Raw genomic sequence first — 25,138 nt, 5'->3', positions numbered from 1 at the left:
GTCAGAGCAATAGCCTCATACTGTAGATCTTAATTTTTAACCAATGTTTTAAAGAGACTAGGAAGAAATATACCAACATATTATCTCTCCTGAGCTAGAATAAAATGCATTTTGTTTTCTATGCTAGCAAGACTCTTAATCTCTCTGGCTCCCCTTCATGTGGCTGGTAAGAAGTTGCAGACATTGTGATTTTTTTAACTTAATTATACTTGATTTATTGTGTGTGTTGGGCAGGGGGAGTGCACACATGGGTGGACAGGTCATCCAATCTCTTTATATCCTCATAAACACTGTTTCCAAGTAAAATGAAAATGGCTCACACTCCTCAGTCCAGAGGGGCTATTCCCTTACAGTGCAGTATGGATGTCCTTGACAAGTCTCTCCCCTGGTCCTCAGTTGAGAGGTCACATGGAAAAGCGGCACAAGGCTGTAGCAGGAGGCGGGAAAAGTGGCCTCTATTTTTGGCTCAGTCATGAGTCAGTTTGATCAGCTTGGGCTCTTTTGGACATCCGTGAGCCTTCGTTTCCTCATCTGCAGAGAGAAGTTGAAAGTCATAAAAGGTCTCAGTGCTCCAAAGTACATTTGTTCCTAAAGACAGAGTTTCTTCACTCCTGCCGATCCAGCAGAGGGCTTGAGCTGGTTCCTGGGCTTGGTCTTCCTTGGGGTTGGGTACCTTTGGCTGAAGGCCAGTGCAGAGTGGGATACTGGGATCCTAACTAGCTTGCCAAGCTGTGAGGATGTAAAGACCACATATAGCCACTAGAGGGAAGCATTGCTTGATTACAGTCCCTCGAGGAGCCTTGGTGAAGGAAAAGGATTTGGGAAAGCACTCTACAATGTAAATACACTGTAGATGGGATATGATAGAGGTAAGCGTAGCCAAGTGCGCTATGTAAAGTCACACATCGCTTTTCTAAGCCTGCGTTATAAAGCACAGAAGATGGCTACAGACAGAGTGACAAGTGGGCCCTATAAAGAATGAGCAAGCATGTCCTGTCCTGTGAACCCAAGGGAGCCAGCAGCATACCATGCCACAGCTCTTACCAGGCACAGCGAGGCCTGGAGTCAGAGAAGAACAACAAATGTCAACCTGACCAGAGAAACTCCTGTCTGGAATATGTGGTGGAGTGCAGGAACTATACACACATACATCCCACCTGATGCCCACCTGGCCTAGGACCCAGCTTGTGGTGGGGCCCTTGGATTGTTCCAGGAAGTCCCTGCAGATATTCTTGTCATCTTCCTTCCAAGGTCCAAGGATGGCAGTCTTTTCCAGTGAGTTTCTTCAGGTAGTGCCCAAACTATCTGTGTTCTTATTATTTTTCTGGGTTTGCAAAGAGTCCTGACGGTTTGTTTCCCACCTTCCAAAGGCTTTGTTTTCTCAGCCCTGGGCTAACTTTAGTTTTGATTTGCAAATTCCCACTCACCCTAAACATTGTGGTGAAGTGGAGTCGGGTACTGTCCTGGGAGCCAGCAGCTAGGCAACCTTGGGCAGGCCACTTCCTCTCTCCTCAGAAAGATCAGCGTCCCAGCTGCAGCTGTATCATGTCTGCTAGCAGTGAAAACCTGGCTGGGTTTTGTTTTTGTGTTTGGCAAGGGATACCCATTGATCTGTGGCCTGGAACAGTGCAGGGTGTGTCCACCTGAAGCTGAACCAAGTAGGTACATTCATCCAAGGGCCGCAGGGCCTTGCAGGCCACCAGATGGCAGCAGTGGGCAGGCGGACTGCCTTGGATGCAAGGGAGGTGGGGACAGTGTTCAGAGTCAGAATTTAGCAAGGTCAGAGCTGATGGGACCTCAAGTCCTGGCTAATCTTTGCTTATGAAAGGAACTGAGGTTGGAGTGGTCTCTTTAGCTGGCTGCTCTGTAGGAGATCTGGAGATTGGGGTCTGAGCCAGAGACGGGGTGGGGCAGTATAGATTCAGATTTCTTAGGCTCTCTTGATTCCCATTCTCCTACCCACAGCAAGGGCAAGACTTCTCTATTCTGACCAGTCCCTTCCTCATTAGTTCTCCTCCCAGCAGGCTATGTTGTGAACGAACTTTAGGGCTATCCTTCAGCCCCCAGTACCTAGAGAGAGCTGGATGCAAGGCCTTGCTGGAGACATGCTACAGAGGGTGAGACTGGCACAGGGGACCAGTGTTTGCCAGGCACCCTTCATACACCAGTACTCTGCCCAGTTCTGGTTTGCCACTTGCAGATTTCTCATAGTGTCCTGAGCGAGGATCCTTGCCCTGCACTCCAGATGCAGTCCAGGGCTTAGTGGGTTTGAGTGGCTTTTCTACAATACCATTATTTACTTAAGAAACAAATGGGACCCAAGAGTCCCGCTGTTTGATCTCGTTTCATGTCATGTTTATTTCCCCTCACTGTGACCTCATGGGTGTGTAGCAAGTGGTTGTCTCCGTTTAGGTGACTGGATGGCTTAGAAGTAACAACTTACTTCCCATAGTCCAGAGTCTCGAAAGTTTTATCAAAGTGCTGGTAGACTCCTCTTTGAGTCTGCTTCCCTGGCTGGTAGGCGGCCATTTCCCCTGACATGGCAGAGGAAATGCCAAGTCCCCTTATGGCCAAGTCCCCTTCCATAGGCCACTTTCCTTATATCATCACACCAAGGGTCAGGATTTCAGCCTGTTTTAGGACGATGCCGACATCAGCCTCTCAGTTTCCTGGATCTTAGGGTGGGGAGGAACGAAGCTGAAGCCAGTGGAAAAAGGAAAGTTGTGGCAAGGCTGTCAGTCTTGCTTACATTCCAGATGGCCCTGGGAAGGGCCCAGAGGTCACTGGCAGAGGGTTTGGGAGCCATTCAAGAAACTCTCCTCTTTCCTGGTGAGGATTGATTTGTTCCAGGAGTTCTCAAAGTGAGCATTAAGTGGCCAGGCTGTAATTTTGTCATCATTTTTAGGTTCTTGACACATGATACCATGCTTTGCCCTTTCTTGGAGACCTTGCCTGTCCCTCTGGAGCTCTCTGTAATCAGTGGCAGCCAGATCTTTAAAGTGTTCTCAGTGTGTGCCAAGAGGACAGTAGTCCATTTTGAGGAATCCACTCTTTTTCAGTCTGAGAATGATTTTATCTTGGGAAGCTCTGAGGAGCAAGCTCCAAGTTCCAGTTTGCAGTTGCTGGCACTCTGGGCAAGTCATTTCACCTCCCTGTGCCTGCCGGCATTTCCCTGCCTGTAAGATGAGAGCCATGATCACTAAGGTCTCTGCTTCACAGGGATGTGCTGCTGCTCACTTGTTCATAGTTTCTTCCTGCATCCTTCACACAAATATTTGTATTGAGGGGAGGGCATTCCAGACTGTCAACTGCTTGGTGTGGACCAGGCAAGGTGAGAAGTCACTGGACACATCTGGGTGTGTTGGAGTGTGTCCTCATGCTGTGTGGATACAATGTGGGTTTCTATGAGGGAATCACACAAGGGAGGGCCCTGACTCTCTGGCTCTTACAGAGAGGCCTGTCTAGGCCTCATACTAGTTCTCTGCTTCAGGTCTTAGGTGCACTGGACTTTAAGGGGAGCCCTTTCCTCCAAGGTAGGGTAGCTGTTAGTATCCACAGCAGGCTGAGACTGGAATCACCTGACTCCCTGGTCTGTTGTTCTGTCTTCTGGTTATTTAGCAAGCTGTCACATTGCCTTTCCTTCCAAAAATTATGTTTTATTATTTTGTATGTGCTGTGTGTGTGTGTGTGTGTGTGTGTGTGTGTGTGTGTGTGTGTGTGTGTGTGTGTGCCACAGCACATATTCAACATGTGTAGAAGTCAGAGGACAACTTTCAGGAGTCAGTTCTTTCCTTCTACAGTATGATGCTGAGATCGAACTCAGGTTATCAGGCTTGGCAGCAGGTGCTTTTATCCACTGAGCCCTCTCACTGGAGCCTTTGAAGCATCTAGTAAGGACTTGAAAATGAGCGTCTCTGGGGCTTCTCCCAGCAGCTCCCCGAGAGGTGGAGGTGTGAGGAAAGGATCTCTCCTTTATCAAGGTCAGTCATTTTGCTAGGATTTACATCCAGCATCTCTTTAATTCACATGGAAATGTTGTCAAGTAAGGCCTATTCCCGTTTGACATGTGAGGAACTGGAGAGGGGGTCAGAGAAAGGGGTCCACTGTTCTGGTTACTAGGCCTCATTTTCTCAGTGTCACCTCTGAGGGTCACCATCATCTTTACAACTGTGAGGGTCAGGAAAGGTGCTGGATGTGAAGCACCCGTGTACCCAGTGCATGTGTACAGTCAGGGCCTATGTTCCTGTGCCCCAGCCATCTGCTTACCTTGAACCCACTTGGGCCTCCCTGCCAGCTTGACAGAAGGTGCTGACCTTTTGTTTCTTCTCTGCACATCCTTCTTTCCTATTTGCCACTGGTAAAATGGGTAAGCTTGTTTAGTTTATTTATTTGCCATTTTGGTGAAATATTATAGAATCTAATGCTCTGAAGGAGCCCCTGCCCCCAACTTGAGAAAACAGAAGCCTAGAGAAAGTATGGCTTGTCCCCTTGTTCCCACAGCTAAGGGACAGCAGAGCCAGGATTAGAACCTGGTGGGCCCTTGTCTACACCTCTGTACTCCCCACATTGCCCCTTTATAGGGAAGCTTTAATACTTTGTCTCCTCTCTGGAGGAAGAATCTAGTTTAATAAACTTCATTATCCCAGCCCCTTATATAATGATGCTGTTTCCGGGTCCTGGCAGATGGCCCATAGTAACAGCACCTCAGTGATTTGGTTGGAGCTGAGCCTGTGACAGGAAAACTCTGCAATAGCAGGTGCTCTCTCAGTCCGCAGGCATGGCGAAGTCATCCTCTCTGAGGAAGCCACCGCAGCTCTGCTACTAATGGCTTCTGCTGGTGACTGCCAGGTGAGGCAGTCTGAAATGGTGCCCAGATTTTACACAAGTTGCAGCAGTGATTTGGAGGTTCTTGGCAGGTGGGCTGCTGGTGAAGGACATTTATTCTGGGGACAAATGGAAACAACAGAGCAGATTGAGAAGGGAGGGCAGTCTGCCCCACTATGGACCTTCAGACAAGCCCTATGCATGTAAGTGCTGTGCTGGTCACACTACCCATCAGCCTCCACAGTGGGCCTTTATCCAGCCTCTCCCAAGCCCCTTCTCTGAAATGATTGTGGTTCCAAAGTTCCTAGTGGGTCCTTACATACAGTAGGTTCTCAGTGTCCTCCTGTGATGATGCTCATTGCTGCACTGCTGTGCAAAGTCCCTCAAGCCACTGCCAGTGCATCACCTGACTGCCTTGCTGCTGGTCTCTGTTAAGCCTGTACCACATCTTTTATACTCATCTCTCTTAGAGGACCCAGGACAGTTTCCAGAGTTGGGAATAACAGCTTAGAATAGCTTGAAGAGGCACCATATGAAGTCATGTCCACAGAGGTTCTCACTGGTTGATCACAAATTGGCATCCCAAGATAGGTTCCTGCCCCTCTCTGTTCTTGACTTAGTGGATTTTTGCCCACTCAAGCAATGGACACAACCATTGTCTTCCCAATAGGAAGATCCTAATTAGGTCTCTCTAATTAGGGGAAGCTGAGGGTATAGATAATGTAGCTAGGGTAATCTCTTGAGTTTTCAGAAGTGAGAAGCTGGCTTCCTTATACAGTGGGTACGCTCTGCAGTGTTCACTGGCTCTAGCCTGTTTTCCCCTTGTACAAAATGAGGCTGGGCTGTGTGGAGAGCTGTGCTGCTGTTGCTGGAGGATCACCAGCTCTTTTCTGCATGCCCAGGCTGCAGTCTCCCAGCTCTTGCCTTCAGCTGTGGCACCACGAGTCCCTGTCATTAGTGGAGACAATGGCGTCCTTGGCAGCTGGCACAGTTCTTGGCCATTTCTCTTTCCTTCTCTCTCACTTTTTTTCTTTTTTTTAACTTCAGAGATGAAAACTGCTGATGAGGTATTTCTAATGGACAAAAACTGAAGGTGATGCCCAGGGCTGGGAGCATGCCTAGGAATGGAGAGGAGAACTTGGAAAAGATTGAGGGGAGAGTATGGGTCTTTCCATCGTTCAGTCCCTGGGCCTCGCAAGTAGCCATTCTTAGGACATGGTTGTGAGTGGGGACAACGGATCTCCCCTCCCTGCCAAGAAGCCCAGGAGAAGTTGGAGAGACTGACTGGTAGTTTTCTCTGAAGCTGTGGGCACCCTGTGTTAGGACTCAGGGCAGCCTGTGTTCCCTTAGATTTGCCCTGTTTGACCTTGAGAAAATGAATAGCCTTCCCTTCTGGGCTGAGGTTCCTTTTTGCATGGTCATGTGTGAGGCTGAACTAAGGGAGAACTTTGAGCCTTGCTCCCATGAGCCCTTGAGAATTCCATACCAATAGCTCTTTATCAGATGAGAGGGCTCTGTTCTTGGGGTGGACTCCATCACATGGGCTCCACCCCTGTTCTCCAAAGCCCCCTTCCAGTCTGCTTTCCTGGGTAATGGGGAGTCCATTGGGCAGTAGCAGACCGGAGTCCTGGCCTGTCTGTGCCAGCACATCCTGTGTCCTTGGAAGCTCCTTCCCCTCCTTAGCTCAGCTTCATTTTCTCTAAAATCAAGGCTCTTGCCTTCATGGCACTGTAGGTCCCCCTCCCCCAACTTGAGCCTCCTACTAGCTTTGTGCAGGGTGTGATTCTTAGCTGCAGAAGCCCTGAGGGTATAGTTTTCTTTCATGCTGGGAGGGAGAGAAGCAAGATTATTTTTTTTTTAATTACACAGCTAAGATTAGGCAGCAATCTACATTTTAAAGTGTTATTAATAAGAATCTAAAAGTGTTGGAAGAAGCTGTGGTGTTTGAATATGGAACGAGTTGGGAAACATCTGCAGAGGCACTGGCCTCAATCCGCATTTTCTTCGGGTGCTAAGTGGCTTCTAGGTGTGACCAGCAGATTCATGTGCTATTGGACCCCCTGCCCTTGACCCACAAGGATCAGGAAGCCCAAGGACCAAGTAAAGATATCACAAAGCTGAGCTCATCAGAACAGGGACTCATGACTTTAGAGAATAATAGTCCCAACATTACTAAAACACTTATACTTGTATTTAGACATTGCTAAGTGCTTTTGTGTTTATTGGCTGCCTTTAATCATGGGTACCGAGAGGTAACATTTACTGTAATGTGTGTTGGCTGAGGCTTTCAACTTTAGGGTACTTCCAAGGTGGCATTTCAACACTACAGAATGTATATATATCTCAAACATGGTGTGCTACGCTACAAACATTCACAATTTTTATGTCAGCTAGACAAGCAATTTTTAAAGAAGAGGAAGAAGAAGAGGAATGGATGGAGGAGGAAGGAAGGGGAAGGCAGAAAATGTGGTGTGCTATGGAGAAGCCCAAACATGTGGCCAGAAGTTGGTGCTGGTCCTGGGTGCCTGCTGCTGCCTATTCACTGTTCCCACTTTATTTCTTAGTGGTTCATACAGTAATTCCCCACTTATGTTTTGTGGGTTTAACTGTCTCTTCCATTGGCATGGGAGCTCCGTGAGGGGAGGGAGTTTTGTCTGTCAGTGGAGCACTTGGTATGGAGTAGGTGTTTATTCTGTATCATCACCCAGGGGATACAGTCCATCATGGTTGGGAATGGCATGGTGGCTGAAGTGGCAGGGTCTCTACTCTGGGACACTTTCAGCACAGTTACATTTCTGTGGACCAGGAAGCAGAGAGCTCGGGCTTTGCCACTCAAGGCCTACAGCTCAGTGACCCATTTCCTTCAGCTCAGTCAGATCTTCTAAAGCTCCACATCCTCCCAAGACAGCAAAGATCAAGTGTTCAACCACACAAGTCTTCAGGGACATTGCACTTCCAGCCTCAGAGAGCAAGCTACCAATACATTAGGACTGGGGCTTCCTCAGAGGCCTCCAGTCTGAAGCTTTGTCCTCTCCTGGTTCTGTTTGGGACTCTGCATGTTGCAGTTGGTCCTATAGCCCAGTATGGTCCATCCTGACTTCTGATTTGGTGGCTTTTGAAGCCAATGGTGAAAACGGAGTAGGTTTCTGTAATACCCATGTGTTGTGGGCGCTGATCTTTGCCATGTGGGCTAAGAATGCAGGTCACTCCCTAGCCTGTCTTCCTTTGTGCCTCTAGCCCAAGTGTGTGTCTTTGGGACCCTGAACAACCTGAGAGAGGCAGTGTACCTAAATGAAAAGTGAACTTGGGTCATATAGGCCTGCATATCCTCTGTAGGAAAGTGACTGAAGATGTTGCCTTTGCTAGCAGGTGACTGGGTCCCATCCACTTGTTGCCATGACAGCTGCTGGTTCTGAATCTAAGATCAAACTCTTAGATTTATTTTATCATCTCAGATTTGAGGGCCAGCCTACTCATGGGTTGCTTCTGTGTGTTAATTGTGACAGTCTGTATAACGATGGCATGGAGTAAGTGTCTTCACAGTATTTGCTTTAATATTACTGATGCGTTCCCATTTTCTAGCTGTGTGATTTTAACCTGTGTGACCTGTTTGTAAAGTGGAGGTGACACCTATCACCGAAGTAGAATTCCAGAGTCAGCATCTCCTGTAGCCCAAGCTGGCCTCAGACCACTGTGGAACCTAGAATGACTGAGTTTCTGCTCCCTTTGCCTTCATCTCTTTGTGCTGGGATTAAGGCATGCCCCGTTTTTATGTGATACAGGGATCATACTCAGGGCTTCTTACATGCTGGGCAAGCACTCCACTGACAGCTACTCCCCAGCCCAAGAGTCCATTCTGGACAAGTAAATCCTCCCCATGCTCTCATTTCTTCATGTAGTCTCTTTGCAGGGTTGCCTTTCCTTTGTAGTTGAGAAAACCAAGAACGAGCGTAGTATTCCTGTATTAGCCTTGCTTATGTGAGATTGTTCATAATGTGACTTTGGGAAATTCTATTAAAATTAGGATTTATCATTAAGTCTCAATTTTTATTTGAATTATCAGCGGTATAGATGGCCTTTAAAAGCAGAGTGCATGTCTCATTTTTATGACATTGATCAGACTGAAGATTCTCAAGGTGTCAGTAAAATTAAATAGCATATCACTCATGTGACCCTGAAGAATTTTAGCCATCATTATTGAAGCCTTGTATTTACATATGTGTGAGAAGTTGTCTATTTGAGCCCTCCTCATTTATGGGTGGAAAAGTTGGGCTTTAGAGAAAAGGGACCTTTTTAAGACAGTGCAGTCCAGGATTAGGATTCTGGACATTGGCCAAAGTTCCCCCTTCCCCACCCTCCTCTCTCCTCTCCTTCCCTCCTCTCCCTTCCCCTTTATTCCCCTTTGCTCTGGCTCCTCCTTTCCCTTTCTTTCTTCTTCCCTCTTCCAGCTCACCTTGTTTCACATCTCTTGTTTTCCCAGCTTTAGTTGATCTGTATCAGGGACTTCTGGTGTGCTGCTCACTATATTGAATCAGGAAGGAAGAAAGGAAAGAAGGAAGGAAGGAAGGAATCCAAAATTCTATGATGGTGCTGTAAGGCCTTCCCCCGAAAGGGAAGATCCTCACTCAAGTCTCGGGATGACGCGACCCCCAAGAACTCACAACTCACGAGAGACTGTCCTTGCTGCAATCGCACAAAGTTTATTGACAGGAGCCAGAGCGCTGGGGCCGAGACTCATATCCCACGCAGGGGTAGAGGAGTTTCGACCCCAAATGGCTGGGAATAGGGGGTTTTAAAGGAAGAAACCCCAACCCAAAATACCAAGAATACCAGTGAGGGAAGAAACCCCAACCCAAAATACCAAGAATACCAGTGAAGGGAAGAAACCTCAACCCAAAATATCAAGAATACCAGTGAAGGGTCCCGAGGGAAAACACAAGGGGAAACTCCCTATTCCTTAAGATTGTTTGTAAGATTCTAATCTAAATTTTTATGGCTAGCCTTTTCCTGGAACAGAGTTGCTGAACCAGCTACCCACCCTATATCCTAGGCCTTATTTTGTCTGCTGAGGGGGTCTTCTTTATCCTGGCCTTTCAGTGCCTTCAGTGTTGCTTCTTATGGTCATTAGTGGCTTTGACTGTAAGACAGTGCTCTGGGGTAAGGTTGGCTAAGAAGATCTGATGAATTCTTAACAACTATGGATATGACCATGGGCATCCCTGAAAAGGCTGTGTTACTCAGTTTGGGAAGATAATAGTGTCATTGGCTCATATTGCCATATTACCACTGCCTTAGTCACTGTTCTGTTGCTGTGAAGAGACACTATGACCTCGGCAACTATTATAAGAGAAAGTATTTAATTGGGGACTTACAGTTTTAGAGGTTTAGTCCATTATCATCATGGCTAGAAGCATGACGACAAGCAGGCAGGTGCTGGAGCAGTAACTAGGAGCTACATCCCTGACTAGTAGGTGAGGAGAGGGGGAGGGGGAAAGGGAGAGAGAGAGAGACAGAGACAGAGACAGAGACAGAGAGAGGCAGACAGAGGGAGACAGAGACAGACAGAGACAGAGACAGAGAGACAGACAGAGAGACAGAGAGAGAGGGGGGAGGGAGAGAGACAGAGAGACTGGGCTTGGTGTGGCCTTTTGAAGCCTCACAGCACCTCCCTCATACAGTGACACACTTCCTTCAACAAGGCCACACCTCTTAATCCTTCTAATCTTTTAAAAAGGTGCATTTCCTGGTTACTAAGCATTGAAATATATGAGCCTACAGGGGCCATTCTTATTCAAACCACCACAACCACCATGGCTGCCTGATTCATGCAAAAGTACCCTTGAAGTAGCCTTTTAAGGAGGATACTGTTATTATAATTCTGCAGATGAGACTTAGATATAACATGTAAGGTTGGTAAAGCTCAGTAGGAGTGAAGGAGAGATGAGTAGAGAGATTATTTAGATTCCCTTAGGACACAGGTATTTCTTGAGTCCCAACTTTGTGCTGATCTCTATTATCATGGAGCTGCCTTTCTAGAGGAGACAAACATTAGCCTAACAGTTCTTCTAATGCATATTTCTTTATTAAGACAAATGCTCTCAAAGTGCTGAGTGGGCTTCTCTAGGTTGTTGCTCAGATGCATGTGGTTTGGGTTAAGGGGTGAAGGTGAGTAGAAGTTGACCAGGTGAGTGGGGTTCAGATATAACTTGGGAGACAGGAGCAACATAGAGGATGGAGGCCTGTGGAAAACATCAGGGCATGTAGGATAGAAGCTTCTTAACTTGCCTGCTGGCCCCCGAACTCCTCTTCCCCTGTGCCTAACCCAGAGGTGATGCTGTATGACTCTTAGGTGCTGTCTTGGTTTCTTTCCCTGCTGCTGTGATGAAATATTGTTGCAAAAGCAACTCAAGGGAGAAAGAGTTTATTTTAGCTCACAATTCAAATTACAGACCATCATGAGGAAGTCAAGGCAACAGGCTCTTGAAGCAGCTGGTCACATGGCATCCACAATCAGAAAACAGATAAATGTAGACTAAATCTCAGCTTGCTTTCCCATCGAAAAGCCATGCTGACAGTTAAGACAGAAGAGCAGAAAATGAGCCCTTGGAAGGGCTCAGAACATGCAAGTCACCAGAAAATGGCTTATTACAACCAGAACAAATTCACAGACTGACAGTGACTTTCTTGTGTGCACCTTCCAGACTGTCTCATAGCTTCCTGGGGTAATTGGATGGGGGGGGGTGCTGAAGAGAGAGGTTAGAGTGGATTTTCCTTTAACTATGTAAGGTTGTTATCTATCTCCATGATGGTCTGGTCCCTTTTTTGGACAGAGTCTATTAAGAAAATGTGGATGTTCTTCTCACCCATCTTTCTTTCACTTCAAGACCCCCTTCCCTGGAAAGGAGTGCCTCTTTACCAAGGAGTTCGGTTGTGTTGCTATGCTCCTGACAGCTGCTATGCTTCATAGCACCAGCTGTAATCATAGGGCCGAAAGTGCTGGGTGGGTGGGGTGGGGTGGGGTGGGGTGGGTGGGAGGGGTGGTGACAACAGAGCTTTAGCATCCCCTCCTGACTGCAGAGGGCTCCCCATCCCTGAGCTTTTTGGTTCGTTCAGTTGAGACAGGGTCTCAATGGGTATTTCTGGCAGGCCTAGTACTCACTGTGTAGACTGGACTGGGCTCAAACTCAGAGATCTGCCTGCCTCTGCCATCCAAGTACAGGAATTAAAAGGTGTGCACCGCCATGCCTAGCCGCCGCCCTCTAGCTTTGTCCCTGGTTATCTTTCTCCCTCTTAAGAGCATGCGATGCTTGATGAAATGTTTGCAAAAGGTCTCAGGACAGTTAAATGACTTGATAATGAAATCATTTTTATGACTTTTATGAGTGAGACCCTTGTTCTTGCATCTCTGCACCTTCTCCTACTTTTAATGGCCCCATCACCTCCTACCAGTTCTGAAATGCTTTAATCTCCATGTGCTGTTTATCTCCTTTTCCCATCTAATGTGGGGAAAACCATGACAGTTTTTCTCTTCCCCTTTTCCCTATGATTTCAACCCTGTTAGGCCCTGGTGCATCCTAGGCTCTGTTTCTAGGTCAGTTTCTTTCTTTTCACTTACACCTCTGAGGTTTGGGCGCCATGTCCCTATGAGTACACATCTCTCTCCCTCTGGGCCTTGGTGGAGGACCAAACACTATGCACTCAGCATGTTGAGACGATGCACTTAGAACAGTGCCCAGCATGCTGTGGGTGCTATAGAAGTGCTGGATGCCAACTGCCATCTCAGGACACGGACACACATTCTTTCAGGAGGCCCCATACCTGGTTTAGGTCCACAGTCTGCCCAGGTCTAGTTGCAGTGGTTTCTACAGTAAGTGTGAGGGACCAGGGTGTGATGAGTCTTACCGCTTCTTTTCTAGTTTTTTCATGTTCTTTTAAATTTTCTGGGTTTTTTTTGAGTAAATTTTATTCTCTCTACAGTGTGTGTGTGTGTGTGTGTGTGTGTGTGTGTGTGTGTGTGTGTGTGTATTCTACACAGGGTCTCACACTGTAGCTCAGGTGAGCCTGAAACTCCCTTTGCAGCTCATCAAAGCTTGCCTCTACCTTAGACCAATCATCCTGGCTGCAGATACAGGTGTCAGCTACTGTGCTGGGCTTATGTTGTATATTTTAAAATAAGGACACATAGCCACAATTTATAAATGGTGAAACACAAGTGAACATTTTAATAAAATAACTGAAAGTACATATATTGACTGAAAAACCTTATCACTGATAAAGGGTGACAAGCAATGGAGTTTAGGGACTATTTGTTCTTTCCCTGTGCCCAGGTGAGCCTGGCAGTCCTGTAGCCCTGACTCCCTCCTGATATCGTGCTCCTGCTCCATATGGGGCCTGTGGATTTCTCTGCATTGCTCATCTCCTCCTTGTTCCTCCATACCCTCCTCTTTCTCTAGTCTCTTTTCTTACCCAGGAGTTCACCTTAAATGGCATTCTTGTTCCAGCTTGAATAGAGTCTTCCAGGGTGTTCACAGTAGTCCTTACTGCTCGCTTACCCTGCTGTTTCTTGTGTCTCTTCCATGTGGAGGCTTACACCTTTTAGACTAGGTCTCACTGCTGACTTCACTTTGAGCTGTTTTGGCATCTCTCTCTCTCATGTATCATTTATCTGTAGACATATACCTGCACTTTTTAGATGACAGTAATATACCTATTTTTTTTAATCACAGTAATACATAATTCTTTATTCCAAGGAAAGGTTCATTTGTTAACTCCTTGATCTGATCTTCTTGTGAGCTTCAGCTTAGGGCATATGTCTGTCTGCTTTGTACTAATGAGATTGTGTGTGTGTGTGTGTGTGTGTGTGTGTGTGTGTGTGTGTGTGTGTGTGTGTGTAGATTATTTTCTTTTACTCTCGGTAACATAAAATTATAGTCTAAATGTTAAATGCAGCTAAAGTCCTAAATTCTGCATGGCCTTCTGGGAGGTTCTGCTGGTGGGAGAAGCTGTGGAGCACACAGAGCGTTTGGCTTCAATGGATATCATTGTTGTAGACACCATCAGACTAGGGGTCAGAAGATAAACATTTTCTAAAAATGACTTTAGGTGTGTGTGCGTGTGTGAGTGTTATGTAGTGCTGGTGCCTCTGGAGGTCAGAGAGAGCATTAGATCATTTGGAGCTGGATTGACAGGTGGTTGTGAATCAATTGATGTGGGTACTAGGAACCAAGTGCTCTCAACCACTGAGCCATCTCTGCCTGATCCTACCACCCACCATTTGGATTTGATTGAGTTGTTTAACGTCTCAAGTCATTTAATTATCTTAGTCATCTACTTCAGAGTCATGAGGGTTTATTGGGCTGGTGTCTTAGGATAGTTCTTCCTAGAAGGCTGTCCCTTTAACAGAGGAAACCTCTCCTTCCCTTGTGAGCCCTGTGTGCAGTGTTTTTAGTATAAACAAACTCAGAGGAGAATGTACTAAGCTTAGGTTTGAGGCTGTTGGGTTGGCCCGCTTTCTGCCTTGTCTCTTCTAGAATGTCTATGGCTTCCCTAGAGAGTATGAAGATTAATTAGTTAATGTTTGTAAAGTGCTTTAAGGTGAAAAGTGCTATGTAAGTGGAATGGTTGAATTGCCATTGGAGATGTAATAATGATGGCACCATAGTCTGGCAGTCTTGCCTGTCTCAAACATCAATAATCAATAACAGAAAGTTCTAAGATGTTTTACTTGATTTGAAAGAAAGGATTCAGGGTGATTTTTTTTTTTTTATGATAAGATAGTTCTTTCTGTGGTCAGGGAGATGGCTCAGTCAGTAAGGTGCTTGCAGTGTGTGAATGTTAGGTGTCAGCATGGCAGTTAGAGAAAACAAAGGTGGTAAGTTTCATCTTTTCTGGGAAAATTGAGAGTTCAAGAAAGGGTTCATAGGACCTTACACTAAGTAGAGCTGTAATTGCCAGGTTACGAAGGCCAGCTGGTGAAAGACCCCCAAAGAGGTACTTTCGTAGAAGGAGACCCGCACCCAGGAATCAGCAAGACCACAGACTTGGATGCAAAACCGCAAGAGGTTTTATTAGAGACGCGGGTACCCGGGGCGACTTAGCTTCTGTGTGGCTAAGCGCCCCGAGCCAAGGGAAAGGGGTCCTTATATAGGGAAAAAGGCGCAAGCTAGAAGCAGGGATTCTATTGGATAATTCTAATGAGGCATTGTACAGTGCTATTCCCATTGGTCAATGTAAATGAGGCACTACTCAGGGTTATTCAAATGAGGTGAAATACAGAGTCATTCAAATGAGGTAAAGTACAGAGTCATTTCTATTGGATGGTTCAAATGAGGCACAGAGCCATTCCAGACCAGCATATTCTCAAGGTCTGGTGTCTGGTACAACAGACTCAATTCCCCATTCCCCACTCTGCGTCCAGATGGCTGACCTTGGGGGCGAGGGCCTTGGGACGGAGTGTTTCTCATCGAGCGGGGGCTCAGGGGCAGGGCCCCAGGCCGGCTCACTTGGTGTTCGCTCTCGTGCCGGCCCACCTGGTGCTCGCCCTCGTGCCGGCCCACCTGGTGCTCGCCCTCGTGCCGGCCCACCTGGTGCTCGTTGCTCGGCCCCAGCCCCGGGGCGCGGCGCCAGGCAGGCGGGCCTGGGTCGCCCCGCCTGGGTGAACCTGCTTAGGAGGGAGCCAGCCGCCAGGCGTGTGGGTGCGCGCGCGTACTGGAATGTCACCGAGAGAGAGAACGAGCCAAGGGGCGGGGTCTTTCACTGGAATGGTAGTTAGTTCATTTGGGTTAGGAAACCGAAGCTGCAGCAAAAGGAACAGCATATAGATATGCAGAGGGACTAGTGCTCCCATTGGCGCATTCCCAATTGCATAATATTCCCAGTACCCTGTGGCTGTACAGGCTTGGTTCCTGTCTTAGTCAGGGTTCTATTGCTCTGAAGAGACACCATGACCACAGCAACTCTCATAAAGGAAAGTGCTTCACTGGGGCTGCCTTACAGTCCAGAGGTTTAGTAGAGTAATTGTCATCATGATGGGAAGCATGGTGGCACACAGGCAGATGTGGTGCTGGAGAAGTAGCTGATAGTTCTACATCTGAATCAGCAGGAAGCGGGAAGAGAGAGACAATGGGCCTGGCTTAAGCTTCTGAAACCGGAAGCCTGCCTCAACTGATAGAGTTCTTACAGCAAGGCCACACCTATTCCAACAAGGCCACACCTCCTAATAGTGCCATTCCCTGGTGACCAAGCATTCAAATATGATTGCCATTCCTATTCAAACGACCACCATCTCCTATCCTAGGAAACCTGGAAGTCAGATTTCTTTGTCTCTGCCTTAGTGTCCGCCAGCCCGCTGAACCTAAGAATGGATCCCTGCAGAGCCCCATATGCCTGTGGTCTTCTGACATTTCTGCCATCATCTCAGGCTGTTTCTGAGCTGACACTGGAAGCCATATGTTTTATGTGGGGCCAGATGAAGCTTTGATACCAAACACAGTAGCTTTATCTTGGATTTAATATGCATTACGTGGTGTTTTGTTTCTTCAGCAGAATTTTTCTTTGTTAAAATAAACACAGATAATTTATATGGCACACATGGTTATGCATATTTATTGCAGAGAATCTGTTAATAATCTATGCCTCGTCGGATTTTGCAATTCTGTTGGAATAACAAAGGCAGCACTTGGTACAACTGAATGAATTTGGTGAAATCTCTCTTATCTGGGGAATGAAAGGCTGTTGCTCCTTTTCCAGACCTCATTTTCTTCTGTCATCTGTAGCACTGGCTGGCTTCCCACATGGTGCTGGGTAACTGGATGCATTTCTGGCTCCAAATGCCTCTTTACAATTTCCTCTTCTTGCTCCCTTTCTTCTAGCACACAGATAGGCTTGCCCCATTGGGTAAAGGAGGAGTCCTTATGTTACCAGGAGGGGAAAACAAGAACCCAGCATTGAGATAGGGGAAAGCTCTGAGAGATTTGAGGAATGGGAAACTTCAGTCAGGATACAAGGCCCCTGGATTGGATAGGAAGAAGGAGAGTTGAGATCAGGCTTCTGGGCAAAGCAGAAGTGGGGGTGGGCTGGAAGAGAGTGGGTGGGCCATGCCATGGTTGGCATTTACCCATGAAGTCCTCCCTGTGCAAGAGCATCATAGGCTTGAGACTCTCCTCTGAATCTGGCTCTGGTCTTCTCTACTTGTTTGTTCTTGGGGAAGCCCTTTAGTTCCCAAACTTTAGTTCCTACTTATGTGAACAGATAAAGACTCAAGGTTTCCTTTTTTTCTTAAAAAAAAAAAAAAAATTCTCTGCCCATTACCACCCACCTCCCTCCCTCCTTCCCTTCCTCTCTTTCCCTCCCTCCCTCCCTCCCTCCCCTCCCTCCCTCCCTCCTCCCTCCCTCCCTCCCTCCCTCCCTCTCTCTCTCTCTCTCTCACTCTCTCTCTCTCTCTCTCTGTGTGTGTGTGTGTGTGTGTGTATACACTGCATGTTCTTGCATGGTTTTCCCCTTCTCCCTGGTTTGAGACAGTCTCTCGTTTGCTGCTGCCTGTTCCAGGCTACCTGGCCTGCAGGCTTCTGAGCATTCTCCTGTCTCTGCCTCCTGTCTCTCTATAGGAGTGCTGGGATTGCAGACATGAACTGTCTCATCTGATTCTACACTGGTTCTGGGGATCTGAACTCAGAGCCTCGTTCTTCCATGATGAGGAGTCTGAGCCACCCTCCCAGCCCAATGTTCATGTTCTTTATTGGAACATAATGAAATAAACATTCACAATTTCACTAATCACCCATTGCTTACCTTTGAGAGTGCATCTGGAGAATGTAACCTTCATTCAAATCATGTTTGTTTGCAGAAACTGGCAAGGTGTTTACCTGGGGTCGAGCAGACTATGGTCAGCTAGGGAGGAGGTTGGAATCTCCTGAAGGCCAAAAACCCCACAAGCAAGATTCACAGCTCACCTTCTGGAGGCCACAGAGCAGTGTGTCTTTGCCTCTGTGTTGCCTGACCGGAGCAGCCAAGGTAAGTGATGACTTCCCACAGAGGCTGTGTGGTGCTTTCCCTGTCTCACAGTGAAGTGTTTCCTGAAGACTTGTTGTACGCCAGTGTTGTGATCTGTTCATATAGGAATCTGAAGGCGTCCTTGCTCACAAGAAGCTAATGGCTTAATAAGATAGACAAGTTAGTTTTTGGTTACCTAGGTGTTCATCACCGTAAGTCAGACTGTGTAACTCATCTAGGGAGGTTCAGAGTCCAGAGTTGGAGGGATTGGCTTGGGTTTGAGAATGGCATGAGTTTGAGGGATGCCTTGAGGGATGGATGGGACTTAAGCAAGCATTTGGAAGAGTGAGGAGGACTTTTAGGGTCATAACAGCATGAACAGAGTCATTCAGGGTGGGATTCGAGGGAAACATATGGGGGCTGCTAACAGTTAAAGTGGCTAGGGCTTGGAGCTCTGAGGAGGTAATACCAGAGGGGGGGAGTGGCTGAAACCCAACCTAGGAAACCTTAAATATGAGCTAAATATTCTGCACCTCTGCTTCTCCCAGTGAAGAAAACATTGTAGTCCACTTGCTTATTCAAGCCACTTTGGCTCACTGAAATGTCCTGAAGTTAAGACAGGAATCTTAACTTCTCCAGGGTGTATGTTTCTGTCATTAAATTTTAATTCACTGGTATCTTTTTGCTTGTTTTCCAACATAAAATTTTTATAGATTATTTGGTAATTTCACATCATGCACCCCAAATACTCACTTCCCAGTCCTCCCAGGTCTGCCCACACCCTTGTGACCCCCCAAAAAAGAAAAAAAATAACAACAACAAAAACAAGTCCAATTTGTTGCTCATATACTCACTAAAGCCTGGTCAAACTCCTGGTGGCCAGTCTGGTAAAGAAATCTGAATCCCAAACTGAGCCCTGGGGGATTTAGAGGATTGGGCATCAAGAACTCTGTCTTTGAAATGAAGTTAGTTTAATAAAGGAATTCAGTCTTCATTCATAGTCTGTCAGAAAAAATAAAAAACTAGTAAGACTTCTGTATTTAGCACGAGGCTAATTACAATCCTCTACACCTGGAGGGCTTCCCTTCCCCAGGGCCACCTGGCTACCTCCTTCTGGGTTTGTAGGATGGTTCTGTTTGTTCTTCACATTCTAGCTCTCCTTCTCCTGAGCCCTTCCTCGGTGCAAGCTTGAGGCGTTCCTTTTTGTTCTTCCTCTCCCTTTGATTGATAATGCACTAAATAGCACTACAAAGACAGTGTGTACAGCATAATAATAATCCCCTCTCAATCTCCCACACTAACAAAGCACATTCTTTTTGCATGTGCACAAGTCATACTTGTAAAAGGTCATGGAGACAGTATTTGTGATTTGTTCCAGCCTTTGTTTATTACAAATGCTCTTTCGTTTCCTCTTGGTCTTAGAATGATTACTTAAAACAATTACAAAGAGCCAGAGAGATGGCTCTTTTTAGGTAAAGAAGCCTGCCACCAAGCCTTGCTAACCCCAGTTTGATCCCTGAAACCCACATAGTGGAAGGAAAGAACCTTTTCCCTCAAGTTGTCCTCCAACTTTCACTTTTGGGCTCTTACTTACAGGTGACCACATACATATACACAAAATAAATAAACGTTAAAAACGTTTTGTGTGTGTGTGGGGAGGCCATCTAACATTAATCACTGGAGGTTTCTGAGAATTTCTAAACTATTCTTTAGACAGATAGTTTCCTTTTTATTTTACTTATTTATTCCTGTCACTGCCATTGAACTGTGCTGTGAAAGCTGGTTGAACACTTGCTTAAGATATACTCTAGGGGTGAAGTTCAAGGGCAACAGCCTTGGGCATCTCCATGATATCTACTGTATTTCTCTAGGTTCTGTCTGGCTCCTCTAGCAAGTGAGGGAGGGAATGGAGTATTTAATCTCTTCTGCATAGTGCGGCCAGTTGCAGAGAGCCTGGTACATAGTGTGATATCTTTAGCATTCCCTGTCTTTCCCAAGTCATTTGGAATTTTGGGTGGTATAGTAACAAAGGCACTGGCACCTCATCCATTTCTCTGTCTTTAGTTCTGTTGGCAAGATGCAGGTCACACTTTTAAGGTGGATCTTATATAATACACAGGGTGTTGCTGAGGATAGCATGCATAGTTTTTGTCAGGCAGTGGGATTTAGTAACTGTTGGTTACTTTCACTTCTGCAAGAAGCATTCAGTGACCTGTGTTGGCCCAGTGTGCCCCCCTGCTGTAGACACAGTACAAACATGGCCTCTGTGAACCTGATATGAAATGACTGGGCACAAGAACTGGGGTTCATCCTAGGGCCTTGTTGTGCTCCTACACGCTAGGCAAGTGCTGTAGCACTTAGCTATGTCTCCAGTCCTTAACTTTTTATTTTGAGATAGGTTCTCATTAAGTTGCCCAGACAGGCCTTGAACTCATGATTCTCCTGCCTTGGCCTCTTAAAGAGCTGAGATTATAGCCCTGTGCCATCAGGTCCAGCAGGTGTGACTTTTAGGAGCAATAATATAAGGAATGAGCCTGAACCCAGCACCTTCAGCAGCAGCATTTGGAGCTCTCTTCTTCTCTGCTCCAGGCTCTGGGGCTGATGTGCATCCTTGGGACTCTATGCAGGTTCAGACTCCAGGCTGCCACATGTTGGTAAACTGTGTTTGTGTGTTGTCTCTTGTCAAGACCTTTGTCTGGCTTCTTTAGTATCTGTTTGCCAGAGACACATGGAGAGTGAGGCTGGTAGGCTGTCAGAAGCTGATAGGCATTGGGAAGATTTGCCTTAGAGAAGACAAAAACCATACTAAGCTAGGTGCTACCACCGTCAGGAGCTTGGATGGGAACATGTGGAGAGGCATTAGCACCCTGGAGTAAGCTGACAATTCCTGACTTGTAGGACTTAAGTGTGGCATACACAGCTGACCACTGCTTTAGTTTTCATAAGTTACTTTACATGCCCAAGGGATAAGAAGCAGGAGTGGGCTGCCTTATAGGATATCTGCAGAGAAAGGTCTAGAACAAGAGCCCAGTCAGGAGTGAAAGCATAGGCAGGCACAGCTGAACCACCTTCTTCTCTGGAGAGCAAGGACAAGTGAACACCAAGTTGCTAGAAATTTACATGGGCCAGTGTGCTGGAAACTTAATGGACAGTCTCGTCTTCATGAATCTGTACACGCTAGTCAAAGCTGTATGAATAAGGAGTGCAAGGCCCAGGATGGGGCCTCAAAAGTGGCCAGGATACAAGGTACCAGCCACCCTTGTATCCTTCTTTTTCAGTGAAGCGCGTCCTTTTAACATGTGCCATATCCTGGATGAAAGTTTCTCAAGTCTGGGTGGCAGAGCCTCTAATGCCCTGAAAGTCTAGATTCTTTTATTCTGAGTGATGTCTCATCTGGGGATGGAATTTATGTGAGATTACAATCCGGGTGGTCTTCCTCTAACATCCCTTCCTTTATCATGATGAGGTTGTGTGTTTCCCACACTATCTGTTTTTACATTCTCATTCTCTCTAGCTTCCACTGGGCAATTCCAGGGGTCACACAGTGTCGGGACTCACTGCCACACACACATGCATGAGCAGCTTGGTTTGCTTGTGACCGTACACATACATCACCTCGGCTTTGTGCTTCCTAAGCCCCAAGTGGGCAGTTGCACATTTCCCATGGGCACTGGCTCTTACCTGCACCCCAAGGTGGAACCCTGCATTTCACAGCTTGGGAGAAGTACTTGTGCTCACTTAGTGGGTGCATAGAGGCCTCAGCAGCTGGAGTTGATACCCTGGCTTGCCTCTGGGGACCTGGGGTGAGACCCGGGCTGCAGCCTAGTGTTGGGTCTCACTGATTCCTCCCTGATGATGAATTGGGTAAGCTCTTCTCTCTGTCTTCTTAGTTTCCCAGGATGTTGGCTGGTTCAGATGATTCTGACAGGTTTTATAGATCTAAAAGTCTCTTTCATCTCTCTCCCTTATTTCTTGGCCATGATACCCCTGAAGTTCGTGATAACTCTGACTTCTGGAACTCCTCAGTTTCGAAGCCACAGTCACTAATCCCAAGCTGCAGCTGATCCTGGCAGACCTGGAGATGCTGGTTCCTCTAGAGCTCTGGGCTTCAGGGCCATGTTGGTATGCTTTGTCTTTTTTACCTCTCTCCTTGTTTCTAGTCCAGTTAGGCTGAAGACCTTAGATGATGCCTTGATGCCAGTGTGGGTTCTGTTCTGTTTGATGTCTTCTATCTCTCCATGGTCTACCTAGAGCTCGCCTTTACTCCCGTGACTCGGTGTTAACCTCTGTACAGATCTCAGGGTCCTTGCCTTCTGGGATTTGCTGATTTTTTTTGGTGTGTGTGAGTGTATGTGTGAGTGATTCTTTGTGTGTGTGTGTGTGTGTGTGTGTGTGTGTGTGTGATTCTTTGTGTGTGTGTGTGTGTGTGTGTGTGTGTGTGTGTGTTTCTTTGTGTGTGTGTGTGTGTGTGTGTGTGTGTGTGTGTGTGTGTGTGAGTGTTCTACCTTTCCACCTCATCAGGGTCTCTGGCAGTCACCTCTTTCTGGACTTTGATGTCTGTCCTTTCCCTTGTCAACTTCACAAGCATTAGCATTCAAAGAACTTCCCAGTACCTGAGTAAAGTGTATGAGGTGAAAAGTGCTGTAGAGATAGGTTCAAGGAATTGATGAAGATGCAGTGATTAGCTCTGAGGACACTAGCAAAAAGGAATTGTTGTTTGATTAAGTTGGTGTATAGCAGAAACACTGCATGCTGAGGTGAGCATGAACTCAAACATGCTACACTACTGTGCCTTCCTGTGCCTGAGCCTAGTTCTGCTTTGTGACTGCCTATCTGGCCTGTCTCACAGTAGCAGAGACAAAGCACAAACATACATTGTCTCATTTGATCCTAATATGAAGCTGTGAAGTAGGTCTCAAGAGGAAGGATTATTTCCATTTACAATCAAGGACACTGCAGCCCGAAGAGGCTTGCTAGGAGGTAGGAGAGGACCCACGACAAATGACCTGATTGCCAGTGTTTCTGAGGGCTTGCCTGGGATCAGCTTGCAGTCACAGCCCTGAGTCATGTTCCTGGTTTAAATTCTGCCCACATTTGGTTGAGGAGCACCAAATCTCAGCACACACATGCACATGTGTTCACACAAGGCCACCGGAGCAGGAGCCGTGGAATTAAACAAGAGTCAGGACAGACATTGAATCACTGTGAAGCTCAAGTCCCACCAGCCCTCGTTTGGGCAGGACAAAAGCTGCAGAGAATCAACCTGTACACAGGGTCGAAGTGAAATCTGTCAGAGCGAGTGGGAAAGGAGCTATTTTTAGTTTGCCGAGTCACTTACTCAGCTGTGTTAGCTGAGGATTGAGCCTGTCCCCTATGCTTTCCACCGTGTTATTTCTGAAGGAGAAATACCACTTGAATGCTGTGTAAAACCCATTAATGAACCTGGAAGTTTCCAGGGCGCCTTTGTCCTGTAGCTCTCCCAGAAGGCTGCCTTTCCTGAATGACCTTCCTCCTTTCCTATATTTAATGCATTTCTAATTTTAAGTTTGTGTCAAGACCGTGGGACTTTGGTGCCCTAAATAACACAGAAATCTACCACCAGCAATCAGCTGACAGAATTGAACACAACCTGGAAAAAAAAGCATCCCCGAGTGGCTCTCTGGCAGGAACCCCTAAGCATCATTTCTGTTGCCAGAGGAACCTGAGGTCTCAGAATCTGAGGACCTGGTAACCCTAAATCTTTCCCAGAGCAGGACCCTTACTGTGTTCTCTAAGGCCATAGCAGCCAACCAAAGCATGTTCTGCTGGGGATTAGAAAACAGCACATGGGTGCTGTAGCATTGCAGGGAAAGACAGAGCAAACTGCATAGCAGGGGATCTGCCTGTGGGAATATTCAGGAGAGACCCACCTGACAGCAAAGCCATGCTGGAGAGAGAATAGGAAAGATGCAGCAGCTGCCTGCTCTGTTTTCTTTAGCATCTTGCTCTTTTCACTAGAATGTGAGGTCTAGGAGAGCAAAGACCTTGTCTTTCATGTTGAAAGTTGCAGTCTCAGTATCTAGACTATTCCCTGGTACCTTTGAGGAGCTTAGTGGATGTCCTAGTTTCCTTTCTGTTGCCATGATAAAACATTGGCCAAAAGCAACTTTGGGGCAGGAGGAGGAAAAGGTTTATTTCATCTTACACTTTCAGGTCACCATCTATCCCAGAGGGAAATAAGGCAGGAACCTGAAGGCAGGAATATTTGCTATCCCACAGTGTAGTCTTCTTCTTGGGAGCTCACTCACAAGGAAGGTACCCCAGAAACTATGGAGGATCGCTACTTGCTGACTCAAACAGGGTTGTGCTCAGCCTGCTTCTTTACATAGTTCAAGGCCACCTGCCTAGGGATGGTACTGCTGGTGTTGCTACCAATGGACTGGGCCCTTCTCCATCCATTAATAATCAGGGCAATCCCTCAGAGACGTGTCCACAGGCCTGTCCGATTTAGGCAATTCCTTATTCATAGCTTTCATTCTCCCGACTCTGGGCTGTGTCAAGTCGACAGTTAAAGCTAACTAGAGCAGTGGGTTTTTTACTGATTGAACAGATGGCAAATGAATGGAGTAGAGGTGTGTGTCCCTCTTTACCTCTCCTTTCCTCTAGGCTATGTTCTTCGGCCACAGAAGGGTAGGAAAGCGTGTTTCCATATTTTGAGGCATTTGGTCATTTAGCGGCCTGCAGAACCAGCACAGGAAGGCTTTGCCTTGTGCTTTGCCTTGTGCACTCTCACATCTGGGGCTTCCAGTGAAAACGCTCATAGTCTGTTAGTGCTTCTTCACTTACACCTGCTCACCTTTGGTTCCTCTTAACCTAGCAGGTGCTCCAACATGTCTGTCTCTGAACACCACATTAGCAGGTGGGGTACGTGTGAGAGGAGCAGTTCCTGTTTTGGGAGCTTGTGAGTGAATAGCAGCATCAAGTTCATTGCAGGACAAGCAGACCATGGCAAAGGCTATAGAGAATCTGGGCATGAAAATGTGATTGTCCTACCCTGTGGCCATGGGGACTTTTTCTTTCCATTTCAGTCCCTGTGGTTTTGTTGGATGCTGCAAGGTTGGGGTAGGGTTGGTGCCTGCAAAGGCTTCCTGAATTGGAAGTCTTGACGTTAAATTAGTTCTCAAGGGAGCTAATGTAAGTAGCAGGGGAATCTTGGCAAGGACTTGTACTTTGGAGGCAAGCAGGGGAAGAGCAGCAGCCAGACAGACTGAGTATAGACAGGGGAGGGGAAAGTGTCACAGCAGTGTCCTAGAAGCTGGGAGGTCAGGGAGCCTGGGTAGGAGAA

At 46.8% G+C, this 25,138-nt stretch overlaps 1 protein-coding gene across 5 annotated transcripts in view; it reads left to right on the top strand.

The window, feature by feature from the left end:
- Sergef (secretion regulating guanine nucleotide exchange factor) overlaps positions 1–25,138 on the top strand; it is a 212,026-nt gene that overhangs the window by 32,298 nt on the left and 154,590 nt on the right. For all 5 annotated transcript variants that reach the window (XM_027420538.2, XM_027420537.2, XM_027420535.2 and 2 more), the window contains one exon: positions 17,669–17,835. In XM_027420538.2, the coding sequence (XP_027276339.1) occupies positions 17,669–17,835 (167 nt within the window). The remainder of the gene's footprint in view (positions 1–17,668; positions 17,836–25,138) is intronic.

Source organism: Cricetulus griseus, chromosome 6 (assembly GCF_003668045.3).
Source record: "Cricetulus griseus strain 17A/GY chromosome 6, alternate assembly CriGri-PICRH-1.0, whole genome shotgun sequence".
In the NCBI taxonomy this organism is placed as follows: Eukaryota; Metazoa; Chordata; class Mammalia; order Rodentia; family Cricetidae; genus Cricetulus; species Cricetulus griseus.
The sequence above is the reverse complement of the archived record's forward strand: the minus strand, read 5'-3'. Positions and strand labels throughout refer to the sequence as shown.